This window comes from Andrena cerasifolii, chromosome 1, assembly GCF_050908995.1.
Source record: "Andrena cerasifolii isolate SP2316 chromosome 1, iyAndCera1_principal, whole genome shotgun sequence".
Classification (NCBI taxonomy): Eukaryota; Metazoa; Arthropoda; class Insecta; order Hymenoptera; family Andrenidae; genus Andrena; species Andrena cerasifolii.
Genome location: NC_135118.1, coordinates 29345076 through 29367377, shown reverse-complemented (window position 1 = coordinate 29367377; position 22302 = coordinate 29345076). Strand labels below are relative to the sequence as shown.

General features: G+C 41.5%; 4 protein-coding genes across 8 annotated transcripts; 3 read left to right on the top strand and 1 right to left on the bottom strand.

Annotated features, from left to right (window-relative positions):
* Positions 1–442: 442 nt before the first annotated feature.
* LOC143374495 (uncharacterized) lies at positions 443–3320 on the top strand. The gene is made up of 3 exons (XM_076822654.1): positions 443–1218; positions 1351–1466; positions 2656–3320. Exons 1-3 carry the CDS (start codon positions 892–894, stop codon positions 2819–2821), a joined length of 609 nt encoding a protein of 202 aa, XP_076678769.1. The 5' UTR covers positions 443–891; the 3' UTR covers positions 2822–3320.
* Positions 3262–6254, bottom strand: LOC143374346 (uncharacterized). The gene is made up of 5 exons (XM_076822429.1): positions 6222–6254; positions 5679–6007; positions 5281–5604; positions 4274–4687; positions 3262–3639 (listed from the first exon to the last, which is right to left on the bottom strand). The coding sequence occupies exons 2-5, from the start codon at positions 5982–5984 to the stop codon at positions 3421–3423; spliced, it is 1263 nt and encodes a 420-aa protein (XP_076678544.1). The 5' UTR covers positions 5985–6007; positions 6222–6254; the 3' UTR covers positions 3262–3420.
* Positions 6255–7506: 1252 nt separating this feature from the next.
* Positions 7507–13542, top strand: LOC143374380 (uncharacterized). 4 transcript variants are annotated; one of them, XM_076822519.1, is made up of 8 exons: positions 7507–7587; positions 9360–9696; positions 10044–10225; positions 12320–12430; positions 12505–12601; positions 12975–13022; positions 13088–13295; positions 13367–13542. In XM_076822519.1, exons 2-8 carry the CDS (start codon positions 9362–9364, stop codon positions 13469–13471), a joined length of 1086 nt encoding a protein of 361 aa, XP_076678634.1. In that variant the 5' UTR covers positions 7507–7587; positions 9360–9361; the 3' UTR covers positions 13472–13542. The 4 variants fall into 4 exon arrangements, with proteins under 4 accessions (XP_076678634.1, XP_076678624.1, XP_076678644.1 ...); XM_076822509.1 differs by lacking the exon at positions 7507–7587 and adding an exon at positions 9148–9239 and having other exon boundaries at positions 13367–13541; XM_076822529.1 differs by lacking the exon at positions 7507–7587 and having other exon boundaries at positions 9362–9696; positions 13109–13295; positions 13367–13508.
* Positions 13543–14484: 942 nt separating this feature from the next.
* On the top strand, positions 14485–21762 carry Dus1 (Dihydrouridine synthase 1). Of its 2 annotated transcripts, none has more exons than XM_076822352.1 (9): positions 14485–14810; positions 19559–19834; positions 19937–20096; positions 20181–20376; positions 20449–20697; positions 20803–20948; positions 21128–21225; positions 21288–21446; positions 21536–21762. In XM_076822352.1, the coding sequence occupies exons 1-9, from the start codon at positions 14799–14801 to the stop codon at positions 21692–21694; spliced, it is 1455 nt and encodes a 484-aa protein (XP_076678467.1). In that variant the 5' UTR covers positions 14485–14798; the 3' UTR covers positions 21695–21762. The 2 variants fall into 2 exon arrangements, with proteins under 2 accessions (XP_076678467.1, XP_076678476.1); XM_076822361.1 differs by lacking the exon at positions 14485–14810 and adding an exon at positions 15209–18136 and having other exon boundaries at positions 19461–19834.
* The last annotated feature ends 540 nt before the right edge of the window (positions 21763–22302 follow it).

Here is a 22302-nt window from a genome sequence, read left to right as displayed (position 1 = left end):
TCTTATCGTCTCCCTTATTCGCAGCCATCTTCCCCGAATACCCGAATTCCACCTAATCCTGTATTTACTCCGGACTTAAGCCTGTACCCCAGTTCTGAAACCTCCTGTATACGCACAACTCGTCCCGCGGTGGGGATGCGCCTATGTGTCGAACGACGCACAAACTGTGCACACGAACTTTATATTTCTAATTGCACGAATTATCGATCAATCAAGGGGAAAAAAGTATCTGCCTCTGAGCAAACACGGGCAATTAGAGTTTTATTTCGCTGCGGTGAATGATTCCTGTGCCCCGTTAATAACGTTTGTACAGTTAAATCACAAACTCAGCATTACACGGTATCTGCAATCATAAAATGCCATTGGCGTGCCAAAAAACGCACGATCTTGCAGGATAAAAGCGACTCGTTCGCAGAGCCTCGATAACCATTAGTATCGTCCGTGTGCATATAGATCGGCACGCCTTGAAGATACGCCGTGTGCAATCGACACGTCCGATCAGTCGCGTAGGCTCCTATTCGATTTTTCGAAAACTTTCACGTATCCGTCCGTCCCAAACGCGAACGCTGAAAATACCGCGCAGTATCTTTCAAGTGGAGCACGAAATAAATTTAACACACGCTTGTACATATATATATATATATATATAAACGCACATTGTTGATGTTCTGCAGCGTCTATATTTAACCGTCACACGTAAATCCCTTGTACATATACACACGCGTGCAGAGCCGCGGAGAGCATACCGCCAAACAGCTGTTGAAGTCAAAGCGGGTTAAAGATGTTAGTCGTATAAGCCGGGTCAACATGGAGCCCGCGATTAAACGTCGACGCATAGTGCTGCGCTGTTTTCCTTCTTAGAATTTTTGTTTTTACAAATGACAGAAGACAATGACGCGCCTGAAGATCCGGATGATAAAATATTTTCTATTTCTGTTGATCTTCCTGCTCGCACAGAGCGCAGTATGCAATGGAAGTTTTAGGATACGCAGGGCTGTACCTGAATTAACGCCGATAAGGAGAAGTGTTAACGGAACTGGGAAGGATGCTGCCACGGCGCACAGTCCCTTGGACGGGCGAAAGAATCAGCCGCAGAATGCAGTATTACTCGGCGACACAACAGCCATCCATGAGGGTAATAAAACGACGGCCGATATAACCTCAAAGTCATCGGTAGATGTTAATAGAACTGTACATACCACAGAGCCGCGAAAAGAGGTTGGTGTGTGAATACCGCTTAATTGTCCGAACTGATAACTTTTTCTTTCTCGTTAAAATTACGTTTACGTGATCTAACTGTGATATTTGCGATAGCTTTACTAAGTTATTAATAACGTGTTTATTTAACAGCATACAGCCGAAGGACACGTAACTGCTTTAACTGCTGGAGCTTTGAAGCGTGGTCTTTACGTGTTTATTGGGCTAAGCGTCATCGTCATGGCCTATATTGTGTTCCGCAGCTTTAGGTAATTTCACCTTTGCTAAGGGCTCCTTTCAAGCTCCTTTTAAAATCTACAACAGAACATCGCGGCAGTAGATTTGCGTAAATTAAAGTGACCAGATATTTTCTGTTCCAATGCGGGACAAGCAAGCAAAAAAAAAAAGGGTTAACAGATCCGTGAGGAGATCTTTTCCATAGTTTACTAAAGCATTTACAATATATTTAAAAATGATACATTGAAACGTGATTAAAAATATTTCTTTTTTCACAACAAAAAAAGTAGAGGAAACAGTAACTTTATGGGCAGTATTATCAGTCGTTGCTTAAGACTAAGATCGTCACCATGAGGTAGACACTGATTTTGATGAGCCTTGGCATGCTGGATCTATGTCGAAAATAAGTAAATAGGTGTTCGAGCGTTTTTGCCAATGGGCCTTAATAATAGAGATATTTACATGGAAATTGTTACAAATTTCATAGTGGCCGTGTGGTTTTAATGGGTAAAAATCCCACACTACCCTGGCATCCCCAGGGGATTCCCCTCTGAAGGCGTCGGGGTGCATATTGAAGATGTCTCCACGTTAAAAAGAAACTTTATAAATTTTTTTTTATAAATTATTTTGTATACATTTTTTTTAACTTGGGGAAATCTTCAATATGCACCCCGACGTCTTCAGAGGGGAATCCCCTGGGGATGCCAGGGTAGTGGGATTTTTACCCACTAAAACCCCACGGCCACTATGAAATTTTTAATAATTTACATGTAAATATCTCTATTATTAAGGCCCATTGGCAGTAACGCTTGGACACCTATTTACTTATTTTCGACATAGATTCAGCGTGCCAAGGCTCATCAAAATCAGTGTCTACCTCATGGTGTCCTCCACTTGTTAGTCTTAAGGCTCCCCCAAACCAACGCGAATTTCGCGGCGCGGAGTGGATCCGCCGTGGATTAAATAACACTGCCCATAAGCCGCCACGTATAAAAAAACTGCTGCCTTATCTGATCCGCGGCGCGGAGCGGATATTCGCGTTGGTTTGGGGGAGCCTTTAAGCAACGACTGATAATACCGCCTTATGCCACTGCGAAAATGTAAAAGGTTACATGTCCAATCCGGGACACTTTGCGGGACATTTTTCAAATGCGGGACTGTCCCGCACAATCTGGGATGTCTGGTCACTTTAGCTTAAATTATTAATGTTTGCTTCCGCAGGTTAAGTAAGACGCGCGCCCAAATGGTCAGAAAGTACGGCGTCCTCGCGCATAGACAAGACGTTGAAATGCGACCATTACCATTGGACGAGGAGGACGACGAGGACACTACGGTCTTCGACGCCAGTAATGTCCTCGCGAACAATGTTCAGCATCAAAATTTATAAAAGTAATCAGCATAAGCTGCGTTGACTGTATTACAATGTAAATTCCTGTTCACGTAACAAACTTTCTCATGAATGCGATGTTAAGTAGATAATCGACGCGATCGCAAAGATTTGGCACGTACGAATGTTTCTTTCTTCTTTTTTTTTTAGTTTTCTTTCATATAGAACTGCTTGCTTGCATTCGAAATTCAAACATCAAGTATGCAGTAAAGAATGCACACATCCTTGCGAGATATGCTTTCAGGCAATAGGTGTACTTTGTCGAAGTAAAGCGAGATGTTTTTGCGAGACTTCTCTAATTCCTTAAGATAAGTAAGTGATAAAAGAAAAAACTTTAAACGCCCATTATTCACGGACGAATGAATGATGGACGCCTATATCTACTCTTATACAAATTATATTTTAATTAGACTATGTTGTTATAATTGAAATTATACAAATACAGATTGTCTCTATTTTATTTAATGCTACACATTTAATAAACATTATGTATAAAATACACCTTATCTAGTTTCTTTGCTAAATCCGAATTTATTGGCAGTGCAGGGAGAATTATTTAGGCGCGCGGAATGTTTGAATCGATACTAGATACTTTAAAACTATAAAAATCCTTTCTGATGTGCATGGACAATGATGTTGGCTAGTCTGAGCCTGCCACTTTGCGATTTAATGTTCGACAGTGTCCATACATCGGCTATATCTACAGCAGTATCGTTTACTATGAGAGCATCTAAATCAAATGTATCAGATTCATCCAACAGACTAAACTGAATCATTTCCATCGCAAATATTGCGCCGAATATAAATTGTTCCTTCACCTGTAATAATTTCAGTGTTACTGAAACGATCTAACCGAATTCCACGAGGGTGTTAATTAAATGCAGGGTGTTACTCTACTGATAGTCAGCCAATACTCTAGGCCAGGGGTGTCGAACTAGCGGCTCGCGAGCCGCAGTGGCTCCTTCCCCTCTTCGCCTGCTCCGTAGAGCCGTAGGAGAACGGTCCCCTCCACACCTACTTCACTCTGATGAATTTCTCCTCCAGGTGCCGCACTCTCTCCTTGCCGGGTCGCGTGCAACGCCTGGAGAAAAATAAGTGGGGGAACCGGCTGACCGGGGGCCCGACTCGTGCGGCTCTCGGAGTGGGGAAGTTCGACACTTCTGCTCTAGGCGGTGATTATACAGGGAAAAATAAGACAAAAATCAAGAGTGACGAAATTGAGACAAAGGCTTCGTTTTCGAGAAAACTGACTTTGAATTTCAGCTGAATTGGCTTTAAATATCAGGCGCCTTCGGTGCACGCGCAGTTAGCTGAAATTCAAAATCAATTTTCTCGAAAACGAAGCCTTTACCGCAATTTCGTCACTCTTGATTTTCGCTTTATTTTCCCCTGTATAATCATCCCTGGAGTATTAACTATAGTAGAGTCACACCCTGTATAAATGTACTTCACTTCGTCCATGAATGTACTCCACGAGTACAGGTTTTCTGGATTCGATCCGAGCGAAGTAATGGTGCCGCTAAGTTCATCGTAATATAATTTTAATAATTTTTCAAAGTGTTCGTCCCATAGAGTTTTCTCGGTGCAGCCGTAAATGCAAGTCGATAGGTCCAAAACTGGACTAGCGCACCTTGCCAATTGGAAGTCCAGCATTATAGCTTCGTTTCCATTCAATTTTCGGGCCAGAAAATTTGGGACCCACGAATCACCTTGACTTACAACCGATGTCGGTTGGTATGCTCTATCGCAGAATTCAGCAGCTTTATGATACAGATCGGCAGATGTGTAAGAATTCAAGCGCTCTTCCGCTTTGCTACCAGGGTATTCCATAGCTAATGCATTCTTAGTAATATTTACCAGCTTTTCCTATAAAACCAGGAAATACATTTGTAGAAACTATGGGCTGTACTTCCGAAATGGACTGGTGGCCGATCGAGATGAATCTTGGTGGGTATTACGAGGGGTGTGAAAAGACCCCAAATATAAAATTTTAGCTTCGGCAATTAATGCGTTCAAAAGATACAGCGGTAATTCTGTTAACTTATACCGACACAACGCATTCCACTTTCCAACTGGTCCCAGGTATTAGTATTGGTTGGGGCTAGATTACCGCGGGGGGCGCATAAAGCACGGTAGCGAACCGATGTGAGTTTGGAAGATGCTACAAATGAGACTGTGCTTACAAAATTTCAAGAATAAAAGACGGCAGGACGGGAGGGTTCCCGGGTAGGCGGGCCTGCACCAACGTTCAAAAAAAGTTATAAAAAAAATATTCGCAATAATTTTTTATTAATATTTCGGAAACTAATAAATATCCAAAGCTATAATTTTAGATTTAGAGTCCCCCCCCGAAACCTCATCTCGATCGGCTACCGGTCCCTTTCAGAATAATACCTAAACTCTGTCCAGTTTGCAGTAGTCAATATCATAATATAATTGTTACTCATAGTTAATCTCACATGAAATCTTTTGTACCAGTTCCAATGCTTGTTACTGAAGTACGTTTCGTGTAAGTTTTCCATGATTTTCAGAAATTCTTCTCCTCTCTGATCTTTGTACGCGAATGAAATGGCATGGAACTTTGCTACGGTCCTCAAAATGATCTTGCACTCATCCTCGTTTATGCAATTCTGTCTAGATATGGGCTCGTACCCTAAGAGACAAACGTCTTCTAGTGCTATGTAATCGTTTTCACCATCCACAACAGAATCTAAATGGCGTGGTATGCATAATACCTCGCTTTGTCCTTTATCTTCCAGGAACTTTTGAAACTTTGGAACCACCTTAACAGAATATATATTAGATTAGAGAAAATGCTGCATGATTCAAAAGGTAAAACTGATAACGCAGTTATTACTTCTCTATAAAATGAACTCTCATTCTGGAAGAATTCTGCGCTCCTGTACGTCTTTCTCCTGCCTATATTTTTTGGTAGAGATTTTACTACCAAGCTAGTTTTCACTTCTTTTCCATCAACAATTCCAGTGATCTTGATTTTATTAACAGTCGACAAGTAATTGTCCCCCTTAGCATTCGCTTTGTCGAAATCCCAGGCCAATACCTCTGCTCTCTCTCCTTTATGTATAGTGCATAGTATATTCTTCAATGTTTCCTCTGTGAAACGTTCGCTTACTTCCTCCAATTTCGTGTGATCTTTACTCATGTTTGTCGGAATTTTTTATTGCACTGAAACAGTAACAAATATAATTCAAACATGCACTGGGACAAAGTATTGTATTATAATCTTTACAAAATTCAATGGTTTAAGCTGAATGTGAAAAATATTTCGATCTAATTAATTTTTAAGCTACAAAGTTGTACGCCGAATCCGTATTAGTATGTTCAATCGTTAGTTTTGTGGAGCTTAAATGATAAGAGCTATAAAATCTGTGTATCTGACATCTTATCACGAGAATACTTCTGTATACCGAGTTCACTTAACTTTCAAAGTAATGTTCGGGAAATAATGTAGAAGTGTTCGTGAAAATAAGGCCAATCATGTGAAGTGAGCCACTAATTGAAGTGCACGTGCGTTGCGCGTCAGAATCGAATGAGCTGATTGTACAAACCGAATTATTCAACGAAAACGTTAAGTACCACGTCCGCAATTAGAAAATTCATACTGTAATGCTATCCGTTTAAATTTTGAATGTTCCGAAAGTATCGCATAAAAACATGTGTTAAAAATACTGTATTTGTAGTAAATTAATACAGTATATTTCCTTTTTAATTTGACAATCAATGTTTCTCGATACATGTACTTGTATATTTATAGATTGAAGAGGCGAGCCCAATTTCTTATACAATCTTAGCATAAATAAACGACTATTATAAATAATTTGTAATAGAAAAATAGAAAACAGTTTTCTCATTTCGTATAAGTGCGCCATTAAGTACAGGCGTGCCAATATATTTGATGTATCAATAACAATGTTGCAACCAAAGAGGAGATATAATAAGAGGCGTCACTCCGGGCGGAACCTTTGAAGTCCTTACTTGACCTTGGCATTTAAATTGGTTGTCTATTCGAGCGGGATATTCAAATCGACTAAATGTACCTTACCGCAAAATGCTGATTATTGCCGAAGTTTACCGTGGTGTACGTATCATTGCCGAATGGGCATTTAAATTGGTTGTCTAATGATTTCCCTAGTTTATGTCTGTCCTTGTCGAGTGACGCCTCTTATTATATCTCCTCTTTGCTCCTGCGCCAAGGCTTTTGTCTCGTGATAGGACCGGCAGCAAACGTTTCTCTTCCATTTTGTGATATAAACTACCACCAACAAAATTGTCAGCTTTAAACATTTTAGTTAATCGATTTCATGTTTTTTTAAGGTGCGGCAGCAGATCATTTTTCGGTGTTTTATGGTGTCTATTATTATAGTACAAATTTAAACATGTCAGGATTTTGCAGAATATTTTCTTACATAATTGGCACGCTACTGTTAAGCGTTGTTCCACTCTGCCGCGATGGCAGAAGATCGTTTTGTGCACATTAGCACAAAACTATAGAAGAAAAAAGATGCACCAATTTTAAACAAATGAGACATCAAAACGTGTCGCTAGCTCCCGGACTATAGGGACTGTGCCTCCTTTGTGGAACTGGTTAGGGAGTGGGGGTACCGAGGGTACCTCTTGGGATATGTACGTATACGAAGACGACGGTGAGCTAAGAAGATAACACGGCAGTTACTTCGGAACCGCTGACGTGAACGCTAGTTCGAAGTTCTTAAGCGATCGGAAAGACCACATTGTGCATCGAAGACGTACATATATTTTCTTTTCCATCGTCATATATAGTTTACAGTTTTATTTTTAATTTCAGTGTACATGTTAGTGTTAATTTCAGTGTTAATTTGAATATATATTATCTTGAATAATGATCGGGGTAAGATGCACGAATTAAGATATTGTTAAAACTACTCCCACATGCCGTATTTTAGCTCCTTATTGGTACAATTTCCAAAAAGATGGAACGAAAATCATAGAAATTGAAATTTTCATGATTGGATGATACTAAATATATCTCGCGACGCAGTACCGGTCGTCCGATCATGTAAACGAAATATTTTGGGTCGTGTCTCTTGTCCTCCGAGACCTGTTCCTTTATAATGTATTTCTATACGTTCTTCAGTAGGGCATCGCATGTTGTAAGCCATATGTTGATAAATATTGAAGTCGTAATCAGTGACGGATTTAAGGAAAATGGCACAGGTGCCAAACGTTATGTGAGGCAAAATTTTTATTTGAATAAATATTTCGAATAATGAATAAAAGTTAAAAAAATTATTCGCCATGTGTTTTATAAAGATTACCCGGATTAACTTTATTTACGCACGACGAATAATTTTTTTATTCGATGAATAAAGTTAATTCTTTTATTCGTCGAGCGTTTCCACTTCAGCGTCGAAGAAAGTTTCCAACTTTAACTTTATCTTTAACTTTTTTTAACGTCGAATAATTTTGTGACGTGCGTCCGAGTCGCCGAGAACCGGGAAGTTGAGGCCTGGCCCGTCGCATTACAATAGGCGCATTCCACTTGCGCTCAAATCGCCCGTGAGTTTCATTAGGATAGGTTTCCCTATACGCGATTGGACGCATCGTCAAGAATTTCGAAGTCAATTTTCTCGAAAATGAAGCGCGATATAAAAAAATTGTATCCTTTTTTCTCGACTTATTGAATCTCTCACACACCATGGTGTGCTGATATATTAATGCGTGTCACTGTATGTCATGTTTTGCCTTATTGGTACTATTTTCAACAAGATATGATGAAAATTATGAAGATTTAAATTTTCGTCGTTGAACCATTGATACATACTGCTTTGTAACTTACACGCCAGTCACAGAGTCTCCGGTCGGCCCGATCCTCGCCATCTCGAACACGCGCTAGAAAATTATTTGACGTCGGATAAATCACCGGTTAGAGATACAAATATAGATGAACATCTTCTTTCGACGCTGAACGTCAAACGCTCGACGAATAAGAATGTATTGCTATATTTGACGATTAAATTCTCAACGAATAAATCCCTGGTGGAGGGGAAGCACCTACAGGAGTGGTGGTAATGTGTGCGTGAACCGACGCCAGCGCCAAGCCAGCCAAGTGGCGCCAACGCGAAGCCAACCACGGCCAACCAGCGTCGCCGGGCAATATATTGTCGACGCTGATTGGCCGTGGCGTCGGTTTTTCTCCCGCCGTGGCGTCTCGCGCAACATTACCACCATTCCTGTAAGTGTTCCCCCTCCGTGAAACATCCGGCTCTGCAAGAAGTTGCCGGGGACCCTGGCTGCAATTGGCTGCACTTTGTTGCATTTGGGGAAGTGAGCGCGTGTGCGAGGCGTTCCCTTCTTAAAGTTTACAAACAATACTCATACGTTTAATTCTTATGCTTTTATTTTTCTGCGTGATAACGAGGTAATTTCTTTTACATCAATTCAGTATAAAATACAAACCTATTCAAATTTTGCGTTTGGCTAACCAAGTAAGAAATTCTTTCATACGTGATACAATCTATATATCTCTGCTACGTTGTAGGAATGAAACGGCATACATCGAGGAATTCGCATGATGATGAAAAACCTAAGCCCTCGCGTAATGAAGATAGTGACGCGGTTCTACGTGCAAGAACGGAAGAAGAGAGGCGACGGCGTAGGCGCGAATGGATGATCGAACAAGAAAAAATGGACAGTCATAATAGAATGAAAAGAAAAATGATTATGGAGTATGAGATGCGACGCGCTCGTAATATGAGCTTAGCATTTCCCGAAGGAAGATGCAACAGACCTCGTAGGAGTAGAAGTGAATCTCCACCTAGTCGATATAGAAGAACTTCCGCGCATCATAGAACTGAAGATACTGTACTTTCTAAAGAGTAAGTATAAACTGTCTTTAATTATTAACTGTTGAAGTAGACGCAGTGTCCCATTCTGGGGGATTTCATAGCCAAAAAGAATAATTTTAACATTTCATTGTTGGGTCGTGGAATTTCCTGTTTTATCTACGGACGGATATATTTAAATTAAATATGTGTTTGGCAATATCCAGAAAAGTTAACTTATACTTGTAAAAAATATCGAATTTAGTTGATATCATTTTTCAATGCAGTTGTATACTATAAAACAATGTGCTTCAAGAAGTAATACTAATGTTAAATGGTAGTAAGTCTCAAATATAAATCTATTATATCATATATACAAATAATATTATTCTGCACCTTAGGTTTGAAACATGGAGTGGTAGAACACCCTTATTTAAAGGATCTGAAGGCACAAAAATTAGTTCAACAGAACTTCGCAAAATCAAAGTAGATATTCGTAGAAACATTCCTGGAAGAGTAGCTGCCAATGAACTCAAGCGGGATATACCCAACAAGGAAGATGTGGTGCTTAAAAGAAGAGCGGGTAACGTGTTGCTTTTTTACCTTCTTGAGAATTTTCAGTCATTCAGCGAACGAGTACCACAAACTAAATAAGCTCCACGCGGAAGATGATTCTGGGGTTTTCTAGAAATCACAATCAACAAATTTGAAGGTTGAAAACATTGTACGCTTTCTAATGTAAAAATGTCTCTTCTCTTTGAGATATTACTCTCCACTTTTTAGAATCATCCATTTAGTTTCTGTTTAAATATATCATCGACGTCTAGATAAATATTTCCATGTTTTCACTTTATCAAGTGCTACATTTGAAGAATGGAATCCCTGTCACTGATTTCTGCAGTCATGAAGATTCTGGACTTTACAGTCATACTGCGTCCCCTGTAATGTTCAAGAATTTTCTCAACTTTATTCATCAAATTAATAACGTGTTTTTGATTCGCCCAGGATAGAGTAAATTTGGATTACAACGTTGGATCACTGTATTGATCGCATAATGTGCAATATGTAAGCACAATTTTTTTTACTTTGATTATTTTAAGATTGCTATGCTTAACGTATCCCCTGCTTGTTGCTTTATGTATAGTATTTTTTCTTCTTACGAGCTTGCACAAAGAATTATGCTTCAGCTATTTTAACTGCTATAATGAATATAATATATTTTAGTACAAATTCATTTTTCCCCCAAAAACGTAGTTCAAACATGTTTGTGCATTCTCCTTGTGACCTGGTTTTGGGAATGTGTGCATGTCCAAATAAGTGGATTTTTTAAATGCTTTATGTAATAAGAGCAGACCAACTGGAAGATTTTCACGTCTTGAAAGATGTTTTAAATCTTAACATTCTACAATTGAAGACACATTAAACAACTGATGAAACATTAAAAAATTGGCTCCAACACTGGAAGAAACGAAATCAGAAATTGAACCTTAGAATTTTTCAAAATTTTTGCATTCTTATTCTTATTCATCTCTTATTTTAATGCATTAAATAAATAACTACAATTGGAAAATAGGTATTTTCTTTTTAAAGTATGAGTATTCGTAGACTTAATTTAGTTGGTTTGAAAAGTATCACGAAAGCTTGATATTGCGATTCAATGAAGTGGAAGATTATTTAAGGGGTCATTCTGGTAATCACACCGCAAAATTGGGCAACATTCAGGTTTTTTCTCAGTGAATACAATGAATAACAATGTCAATTTTTTTTCATTTATTAATCTACTTGTAATGTATACGGAACAATTTTTTAAATACACTTTTAATTATGTTTTTTCAATGTTATCTGGAGTTCAAAATTGCGCCTTTGAAATAACTACCTCCCTAGCGGAAGTGATTTAAGCTCACAGACTCATCTGAAACAAAAAAACCAAGCTGTTTCTTAATCATTATGAGTCCCGCTATCGCAGGTGCCAGAATTAGCCACATAAGTAAAAAATTTAACAAAATTGCGCGCATTCAAAATTCAAGTTTCGAAATTTTCCATTCTTACTTGAAGTTTGAATGCGCGGAATTTTATTGTGGAATCATGAGTCCTCTACACACAAATTAAACTACTTTATTTGAATTATATTGAAAAGCGTATCGATATGTTTATATTTTTTGTAATGAATTCGTAATAGACTATGAGTAACATTCCAAGAATTAAGCTACATTCTTTTGAAAAATTATTTAATGCAATTTCTATACGCTATGTGAAAAAGAAAAGAAAATATTGCATCATAAAATAAAAATTATTTAGAGAATATTTAGAGTCAGAGTTTTATTGAAATAATTAAAATTATAAAGAATAAATTTCTCTTAATACATCTGGCACTCAAGAAAGTTGTTAGCCATTTTTAATTATGTAAAATACTCTTTATTTTTAAGCAAGAAAAGTAAATTTATACATACTTTTAGTATATAAACTCATAAATTAACAACAATTTATTTAACCAATTTGAAATTAACAATACGAAATGACTTGGCTCACAACTGTTCAGAGCGAGTCTGTTTATCTGAGTAGCGACGTTAATATCTTCAAGATCTGTCACAGCTGCTATGTAGTATTAGTTAAATGCTTTTCCGATTTTTACATAAGATTGCTTTTCTATTGTTAAATTTACTAAACTTAACTGTAGGAGAGGGATCCAAGCCGATATTTGATAGAGAAGAAATAAAGAGAGCAATAGGCGAAACAGAAGAAGTTGAGGAACATCGTATTGTCCTAACTGTGAATTTGGAAAATTCAGGTATGTTTATTATTTCAAATTACTACGATTTATTACAACTTCTGTTTCGCAAATATGGACACTTTAATTTGTAGAAAACAAGATGAAAACGTTGAAAAGGCATTCGGCGTCCTTGAGTCCTACAAGAACCCGAAATCACAGTCCGAGGCGCACGTGGTCCCGTCACCCCAGGTTCGTGCCTAGATTTTACACAGAGTATTGCAATATAAACGTAAGTTAAACATAAGTGTAAATCATGTACAAAGAACTTGCTGTTTTAAATGTGTTAAGGGGGTATCGGGTACACGCCTTTACGTTTTTACTCAGAACTTTTATGTGCATAGAGATATTTAGACTTTTCTTTTTTGAGATTAAAGATTATAGAATAACGATTAAAACTAGAAAAAACGTTCTCTCTACTGTTATTTATCACTTTACAATTTGCGTTTGAAAAATGGCCTTTTTTAGGCCTATCAAGGGTAACCTACCCCCCGCCCCCCTTAATGTAGAAATTGAAACTGTTTAGGAAATTAAATTTTTTACTAATTTGTTTACCCTGTTTCAGGTATGACGATTCTAAGCATGAAGATAATAGAAGTTGCAGAAGTGATAGGTAAAAGCTATTATTACACTTTCATGTATCTGCGTTCATTACATTTATTCCAATTGTTTCACCAGACTATTACATTATTTATTTAGGGAGAAAGATCATAGTAGAGAGCGGAAAGATGGTGAGAGATCTTACCGGTACCATAGAGAGCGGCGCAGAGATCATTCTCGAAACAGGAGGCAAACAGATAGATCCAGAAAAAGAGATAGGCCTAGAGAACAACGGGTTCTCGGAGAGCAATATATTGGACAAATTTCTGTTCCTATTTATTATGGAGTAGGTACTTTATTTACATAAAAATGCGATAATTTAGCGATAATATACAACTCATTCATTTCTTTGCTCAGAATTTTCAACCGGGACCATTAATGGTTCAACCGTGGGGCCCAATTCGAGGACCTCTTGGAGGTAATATACATCCTCCTGTGATGAGTAAAGGCTTTTACTGCTAAGTTTTTCCAACGTGTTCGTATAATAATAATTATTATTATTATTATTATTATTATTACTACTGTTGGTGTTATTATTATTATTACTACTATTACTACTACTATTGTTATTATTATTATTATTATTATTATAAACAGGAAAATCCCATAGCTTACAGAAATGTACAAACGTTTCGAACTTACACAGACATCACAATTATATTAACTTATACTAAATCTAAATCTTGACCCCGTAAGTGACCGGACTGCCTATAAACCAGTGCACGGAACAAATTTAAAGACCCACAGAACAGGTCAATACCATTAAAATGCCGATTGGCAACCGCCATGGCGCGATTCATGGGGTCAACCGAGTAGTGACGATAACGGGTCGGCCTAGAGTCGAATAGAGGCCTAGTTTGCAATTCCCTCTGTGGCGCTATTAATGCGCGCAGAGACTGCGCTGCGGTCTATGCACATAATGCGTGAATTGGAACAGACCCATAGTTTTCGACGTACCTAGGGCGGTATTCTCAGTCGCTATTTATTCTTAAGCAAATGCTTAAACATTCGGCATCCTTTACTAGCTACTAGGTTAGTAGAGGATGCTGCATACTTAAGCATTTGCTTAGGAATAAGTAGCGACTGAGAATACCGCCCCTAATCGACGTATTTTACAGTACTCTACAGTATTCGCCAACAAGCGAGTCAGAAAGAACTATATTTTTCCAACACTTTAATTGTTGAAACCTTGAAATAATGAATATTTCTATTTACTACATTTGCGACAAATAACACGTATGAAATGGGCTTAAAAACAACATATTATACGTACATACATTTGCGACGCGGTGAAAAATACCGACCTATCACTGATACTACATCAATATAAACATTTGAAAGATAGACGGGAAACCGAAAGGCTGGTAGAGGGAGACTGTGCTGCCGGGGGGCCGGTGGGTAGTGAGAGGCTGGGCGGCTGATACGGTAAGTTGGCTTACTTAGTACTTGTAGCAAGTACTAGAGTCGGCTGTGGCGATGGTCATGACTGTGTGTGTGAATTCGCTCCACCTTACGGAAGTCTTTAACGATCCTTAAATTCGTACAAGCGCGTTTCTAGTTACCGCATAAAGAGAAACATAGTTTCTGGCGATTGTGCCAAAAGTGTACTTATGCATTAGAGTACGAAATTTGAATAAAGCAAACGTGCGGAACTGTGAGGTTAGTCGACATACATATTTCGTTTGGAGTGAATAGTGTTTTTTGAAATTCCAACGGATCAACGGTACACTGGGCATTCTTTTAAAAGTAATGAAACATTCGAGGATTATTAGGCGGCGTGTCTGATCACATGGCACAGAAGGTAACGTATATTAGGAAATAGTTGGCACAGTAACAATCACATGAAAAAGTAAATTCTTCGCACATCATGTATACATTATACAGGGGTTGAATTTTGTAATCTAACATATGCTCCCTTGGTTTTCGTGGCAGTATGCTGTTTTGGATCGAGAGTTATTTGCTTGATCGGACACAAATCGTCCAGATTTCTATTCTACATTCACTACCTACCACTCATAAGGAAACACCGCGAACCATTGGAACGCAACTTTGTGGTGCCCAATCGCCCTTTACGGGTATGAAAACTAACCTCAAAATCCAATAGGCACTCCCACTTTTTTTGCGAATAACTCCTAACGTACAAGAGACAGAAAAAATGTTTCAAACGAAAGTTTAATGGTGCACTACGTGCTGCAAACTTACGTCACCAAAATTAAAAAAAAATGTTTTTTCGTCAGGTATTTATTTTTTTAAAATTCTTTTCTTAATTTTGTTTACGCATGTTTGCAGCACTTATTGTACCATTAAACTTTTGTTTGAAACACTTTTTTCTGTCTTATGTACTTTAGAAATTATACGCGAAAAAGTGGGAGTGCCTATTTCACCTTGAGATTAGTTTCCACACCCTTAAAGGGCGAAAGGGCACGAATAAAACATACCATTGTTCTTGTCTCGAGTCACTCTATAAACCCACAAAATTGCGTTCTAATCAGTGTCCCCCGTGGCTCTCATCTTGCCCCGCTACTTTTCATTTTATTTATTAACGACTTATCTAATATATCTCTATGTAGCTTTTTCCACTATGATTCACTGGTACCGTGGCTTGCTATTGGCTAGAGCTTGACATACTTACTCAAATTTTCAAATTTGTGTTCAAAGAACTCTGTGACCCTAAATTTTAAAATCTCAAATTTCATCTAAAAAAATTAGTCCTCCAGTGTTTATATGTAAAGAGAATAATACAACCTCCTAAATCAGATTCGAAAAAGAAGACGACGATAGAAAATGTTAGAAAATTCTACAGGCCATGAGAAAAGATAAATTTTTTTCACAGCATGATTCTGTTTGTTCTAAGAAATCAGAAACAAGTAACTATTTATCCTAGAAGTGGCAGAAAAGTTATAGTAATCAAGCATAAATGCAAAAATGTAATTCTCATCATAGTTTTCATTTTCTTTGGATCATTAAATAATTATTTAGGAATCTTCCAGGTAAATTGAGGATTGATATTACGTGGAAAGAAAAAGAGAAAACTGTTGTCATATAAAATAAACATTGTACAACCCGTTTGCCAATCTTGCATCCACGTGTGTGTCTAATAATAACATCAAGCCCGCTTCTAATTTTACCTAGCTGTACTATCGTGGTGTTTGTGAATGACTTCCTCCATGACTATTTCACCAGTGCACTTTCATTCAAAGAAAATGAAGTTGCAACATAGCAACTAGGCGAGTTAAACCCTTGAATGTTACTCAAACCATTGGCAAGATGTGAATATTGTATTTAACTAATAACAATAATAATCAGAATAAAAGAAGAATTTTACTGAAGATAATTATCATTGAACTTGAAAGAAAAGAAGTCTGTAGAAATGAGCACACTGTTTCATAAATCCTCGTTATTGTTGTTACCGTTATCGCTGCCTGAAAAATCTACGAATCGCGTTACCCTGACATTAACCATTTTGCGTCAGAAATCTATGTTCCCAGTGCGTCTGGGCTGTCTGATACTTTTAACTGTACGTGAACAGCAACTGAATGGAAAAATCCCGACTTGGACGGTCGCGTCATCTAAGGAAGAAATGGGGAAAGTATCGCGCGCGTGCACATGTGTATTAGGTATACCTACGTATCGCGACGTGGTCGTTGACAGTCAGAAAAGGGCTATCGAGGCGCAGGTTGGAGACTCGAAAGAGAGTGATTATGCTGGCGACAACGTTTATGGAAACTCTGACGTGTATTTTTGGGGTGGTTTACCGTGGCACGACTACGTTGCCATGCGAGTATCGATTCGTCGTCGAGTTGGCTGGCAAGTCCTAAGGCGCGTTCAGACGCGTTCTGTCCAGAGGGACACACGGCATTGTCGAAAAGCACTGCGTCTGGTTGCGACGTGGTTCCGGACGAGTGGTCCAGTACAGCTATCGTTAATTATTGGAGAGTTGCCGCGGAAGCAGAATCGACTTGGATATCGGAGAGCCAGGAGAAGTGCGAATCAAGACTAAAGGAAGCGACAGAGAGATGAGAGAAGCGAAAAGGGGAAGAGTAATGAAAACAGAAAAAAGGTGGATTGGAAGGGAACGGTCGTTAGGGAGGAGGTGACAAGCGGCGAACTAATAGAATTAGACGAATAATCCATCGGTCATCGCCGAATTGAAGCGAGGGCTCGTGATGCGAAACGAAGCGACTGGCGACATCGTATCGAGATGGTGTTCGGCTGAAAACGCGTTCGTAACACCGGAACGCAGAAAGTTCAGGCGGGTGCACGGGCTCGACTTACCGTTGCACCCACAGCAAGTGATTGGCTGGATCGTGATTTTGGTTCTCGCGATAAATACGTTCGCGGTGTTGACACCGTTCCTCCAGCCGGCGAGTTTGCGTTCAGTACTGTCGATATTAATCGCTGTTATCTTTGCCGCGCATCTCTGTTCTCACTTGATCGTGCTTTTGTTAGATCCAGCGGACCCGCAAGTCAGGTGCCAGCCAGCGAACAAGGTGGTGCCGGAATTCGACCGGGCGAAGCACGCGCGTGTCATCGAGAACGGTCGTTGCCACCTCTGCAACATAACCACCGACTGCAAGAGGACCAAGCACTGCTCCATCTGCAACAAATGCGTCGCCCATTTCGACCACCATTGCAAGTGGCTCAACAACTGCATCGGAGGTAGAAACTACTGGGCCTTCCTCGTCTGCCTGATCTCCGCCATCGTGGCCAGCTTGTCCGTCGCCGGCCTCTCCGCGACGGAATTGTTGCTCTCAGTGTTACCCTACCGGCTCGGTGACCATTGTAACGCGAACACGAGTACAACCATGGAGAATGCGACCGCCACGCACCCCGCTCTTTCTGTCGTCCCTATACCCGACACTGCTTCCATCATCTTAATCTCCGCGATCGGGATCCTCTCAGCGGTCGCTGCGATACTCTTGATTCACTTGTGCTTCTTCCACGGCTACATCGCTTGCCTCGGCTTGACCACCTACGAGTACGTTCGCCTGAAGCGAGAAAGGAACGCAGTCGTGGCGGCCGTAGCCGCCGCCACTGCCGCGGCTGCGGCAGCCGCTGCTGCCGCTGCGGCAACCGCCACCACTACCGCTACCACTGCCAATACCACTGACAATATCGCCGCGGACAGTACAAAGAATACAAGGACAGCGGCAAGCGGCCGCGGCATCAACATTCTTCACGAGTCAATGGTACAGCACGGTATCCGCGGAAGCACATCCGACCGACGAGCTTGTTCCTCCCTGGAAACCAGGGTGGACTGGTGTCACGACACCAGCGACGGGGGAGTCAACGGCGCAGAAACGGGATCGAATCGAGCTGCCACCGAAACCAGGCTCTGCGGCCGGGACAACGAAAGGAAGAACTTTCGGCTTTGCTTCTCGTACGAGCTTGAATCCTGCGGGAACAAGAATGAGACTTGGATAGCTTCCTACTCGTCGAATATACCGTCGGATCGCCAGCAGTCTACGAGTGCCTGCCAGGACTCAAACAGTGGACTTGGCTCCTCGACCCCTTCGCCAGTTTCCTGCTGCTTCGCTGCGGCCAACTCGATAGCCGGGCGCTGCCGTTCCACCAGCAGAACGGACGCGCCAAAGAAACGGTCGAGTGGCAACGACTCGCTTGATTCGGTGCACGCGCCGACCAATTCCTGCGAGACCGTGGAAAGGATAGGAAAGTTTCTGCGAACGTATCTACGGAGGAACGGTCGACGTCGCTCGTCCAACGCTAACGTACCTCGCCCGCCGAGGAATAAAGTTGTTCCGAGCGTCGACTCCACGCGGATGAAAATCAAGATGGACGTCCAAGACTCGGTTATCGTCACCGATGGCGCCACTGAGTCCATTTCCACCTTGGCTCTGGGAGCGAGCGAAAGCACCGCGGTTTCCATACCTTCGCGACCGCCTGCCAAACTTGCCCCGCTGCACTCGTTAATAGGACCTAGACCAATCGACCGGCACTGCGGTCGGATCCCGTATCAGTCGCGGAGAATGATAGGATCGTCGCCGACCAAGAGATCCGCGAGCCACGCCCGTCCCCGACGTACCTCGTCCTTTCGAAAGAGACCAACGCTGAAAAACAGCTCGCGCCTAACGCAATCTGTACAGCTATCTCCTATCTTGGAGTCGGAACTCTCAAAGCCAGCATCGCCACGATCACCGAGGTCCCCTATTTCTCTTCGCTCTACCTGCCCCGCGCATTCCTCGCCCCCCAGGCGCGATCGGTTCGTTTCGTCTCCTCCGCCGGGAATGTGAGTCTACTCGCGTCAATCAGCTGCCCTTTCTTCGCGTTTTCTCCTCCGGCTCTTCGGCGCAGCCTGTAACTTGATTTCCAATGAATTCTCTAACTTGTATTCGCAAGCGTTGTTATCCGTCAGACCAGAAATAGCGTTGCTCGAGTAGACCTGGCTTCTACGGTAAGTTTCGGCGCGCGCTTTTAATACATTACACATTAGCGAGCACTGCTCGGTTGTCGAAGGGGGCGTTACCGTTTTCCGAGGTTGATCGCGCGCGCCTGGTGCCTGTGCACTCACCGTCGCCAATTTCCCTGCAGATGGCGTCGCTTTCAGCGAAACCATTCGACCAAACCGAGTCTACCGCCACCAACTCACGAAAGGCGAACGTCTGGGAGAGTGTGTTGGCTTCTCCGCGATATGTAGTCGCGCCGATGGTCGACGCGAGCGAGTTAGCCTGGAGGCTACTCAGCCGTCGCCACGGTGCCCAGCTTTGTTACACGCCGATGCTTCACTCCTCGGTCTTTTGTAGAGACCCCAAGTATCGCCAGGAGGCTCTCGCTAGTACCGCCGAAGATCGACCGTTGATCATTCAGGTAAAAAGCTGTATACTACATCCTCGTTAGCAACTTGTCAGTCTCCAGTGTCCTAGCTCCTCCATCATGCGATAACGTTTTAATAACGATTTTCTCTCACAGTTTTGCGGCAACGATCCAAAGACGTTACTAGAAGCAGCACTCTTGGCAGAGCCGTACTGCGACGCGGTGGACATAAATATAGGTTGTCCCCAAGCCATCGCGAAACGGGGCCGTTACGGTGCCTTCCTCCAGGACGACTGGGATTTGCTGCGACGAATCGGTGTGTACGCTAGATGAATTACCCATCTCCGAGCTAGCGGATGTTTCTTCTCATTCGTATATTCTTTCCCCCTGTAAAATATAGTAAGCACGTTGAGCAAGGGACTCCGTGTGCCCGTGACGTGTAAGTTGCGAGTGTTCACAGAGATTAATAAAACAGTGGAATACGCTCGAATGCTCGAGGGTGCCGGGGCCCGGCTGCTCACTGTCCACGGACGAACTCGCGAGCAGAAAGGTCCACTCACCGGTGTGGCATCCTGGGACCACATCAAAGCCGTGAGGTACGAGTCTTCTCCCTCAATTTTCTTCTCTAAAGGATTCCTGTTCACTTGCAACATTCGCGCGCACGTTAGGCAGGCCGTCGCGATCCCAGTGTTTGCGAACGGCAACGTACAGTGCCTGCAGGATCTGGAGAGGTGTATAGAGGAGACTGGAGTGCACGGTGTAATGTCGGCGGAAGGGAATCTCTATAATCCATACATATTCGAGGGCTGCTATCCGGCCAGCTGGGAGCCGGCGCTCGAGTATTTAGACTTGGTGGAATGTTATCCAGCGCCAGCTTCTTACATCCGTGGCCATCTCTTCAAGTTATTCCAACATACGTATGTACTCCAACCAACCTCTCTGCTAATCGCTGCGACTCCGTGAACGCTATCCTAACTTACCATCTCCATTATGCGTTCAGCGTTCTTTTAACTAGAGAGTAGACTTTGTTTAGCAGAGAATAAAGAAGAGAGGGAGAATTTGGCCAGGAATTCTACCATGGACTCTTTCAAAAGCGTCGTACGCGCGCTGCGGGATCGGTATCTACCTTACCACGAAGGACGCCAGTCGTGGCAGGAAGAGATAACCGGTCTGTATACATCGCGCCGTTATACCTACTGTTCACCGATTCGATGGATCGACAAACGCTACCTTTCGTCCTCTCTTATCCCTTCATTTTTCCCTTTTCATATCCCCGCTTCGTTCTCCACCTTTATCTTCGCTAATTATTCCGCTATATTTTACCAATATTCTCGTTTTCGTTTCCAGACTATAACTTGAAGCTGCCACCATGGCTCTGTCAACCCTACGTACGTAATCCACCGGACGAACGGGCCCAAAAGCGGGAAACGGGCAAACTCGAAACGGTTAGTTTCCTATGTTACTTCTTCGCACTCCTAAGCTGTTTTTCACAGTCTCTGTTTCGCAGATTGATGAGACTCTGAAGAGGAAATTCTTGGACGAAGAAGGAAACGAGATATCGCGGAAGCGGTTGAAGAAACTGCAACGAATAGCGCGCCGTCCCAACAGGCCAGCCGTTCCCGTGAAAAGGGGGTCCGACTTGTGCCACGACTGTCCGAATCCAGTGGTTTGCAAATATCATTTCTACTATTTCTTTTCCAGTTCTCGTCAGTCGGGCGAAAATCTATAATTCGGTTATCGCACGTTTGTCCGTAGGGTCTCAAATGCATTCACAAATTGTGCCGGCAGTGCTGTAGAAACAAATGTTTCACGGAAAACCTAGATTGCGTCGGGCACAGAAATTTGACTAAAACAAGGAGACAAATGGCGATAGAATTCGCCGCGAAGCGACAAACCGTCGATGATACTACGTGATATGACATTGTACCATGTTCTTTAAGTATCAAAGAAATTTTCAATAAACATCCGTACATACACGTGTATACGATTACGACTACTTTGTTTAGGTGGTTGTCATCGTCGTATCGAACACACAGTACGTACTGTTATTACTGCATAGAAAGGCTTTTGGCAGGCGATGCCTATCCGCCGTTGTGACGATTGTTCTTTGTCACCTACTTGGGCACACTCTTAAGGAGTTATTCTACTTTAATCGACCGAAAAATGAAGCTATTTTTAATGATCTCTTTCGGAATTAATACAACATATAATGAAATAATTTTGATATTTGTTAAGCTACTCTTATATTATAAAAAAAATAAAGATTTTTTTTTAATTTGTTTTAAATGTTATTTAAGGTGTCAATATGGCACCTAAAAAAAGTATGTTCTTGGCACAGGTGATTTCCCGGCTCAGGCTTATCTGAAACCAAAAATTCAAAAAGATTCTTAATCTGTATGAGTCTCGCTATCGCCCGTAGCTCAATTAATAACTTTTGTCGAAAAATAACCAAGATTTTTCTCGGGAAACGCCCGTGAAAACATCCCTTCGGATGTGTTTTGTCAACCTTCTTTCCAAATCGT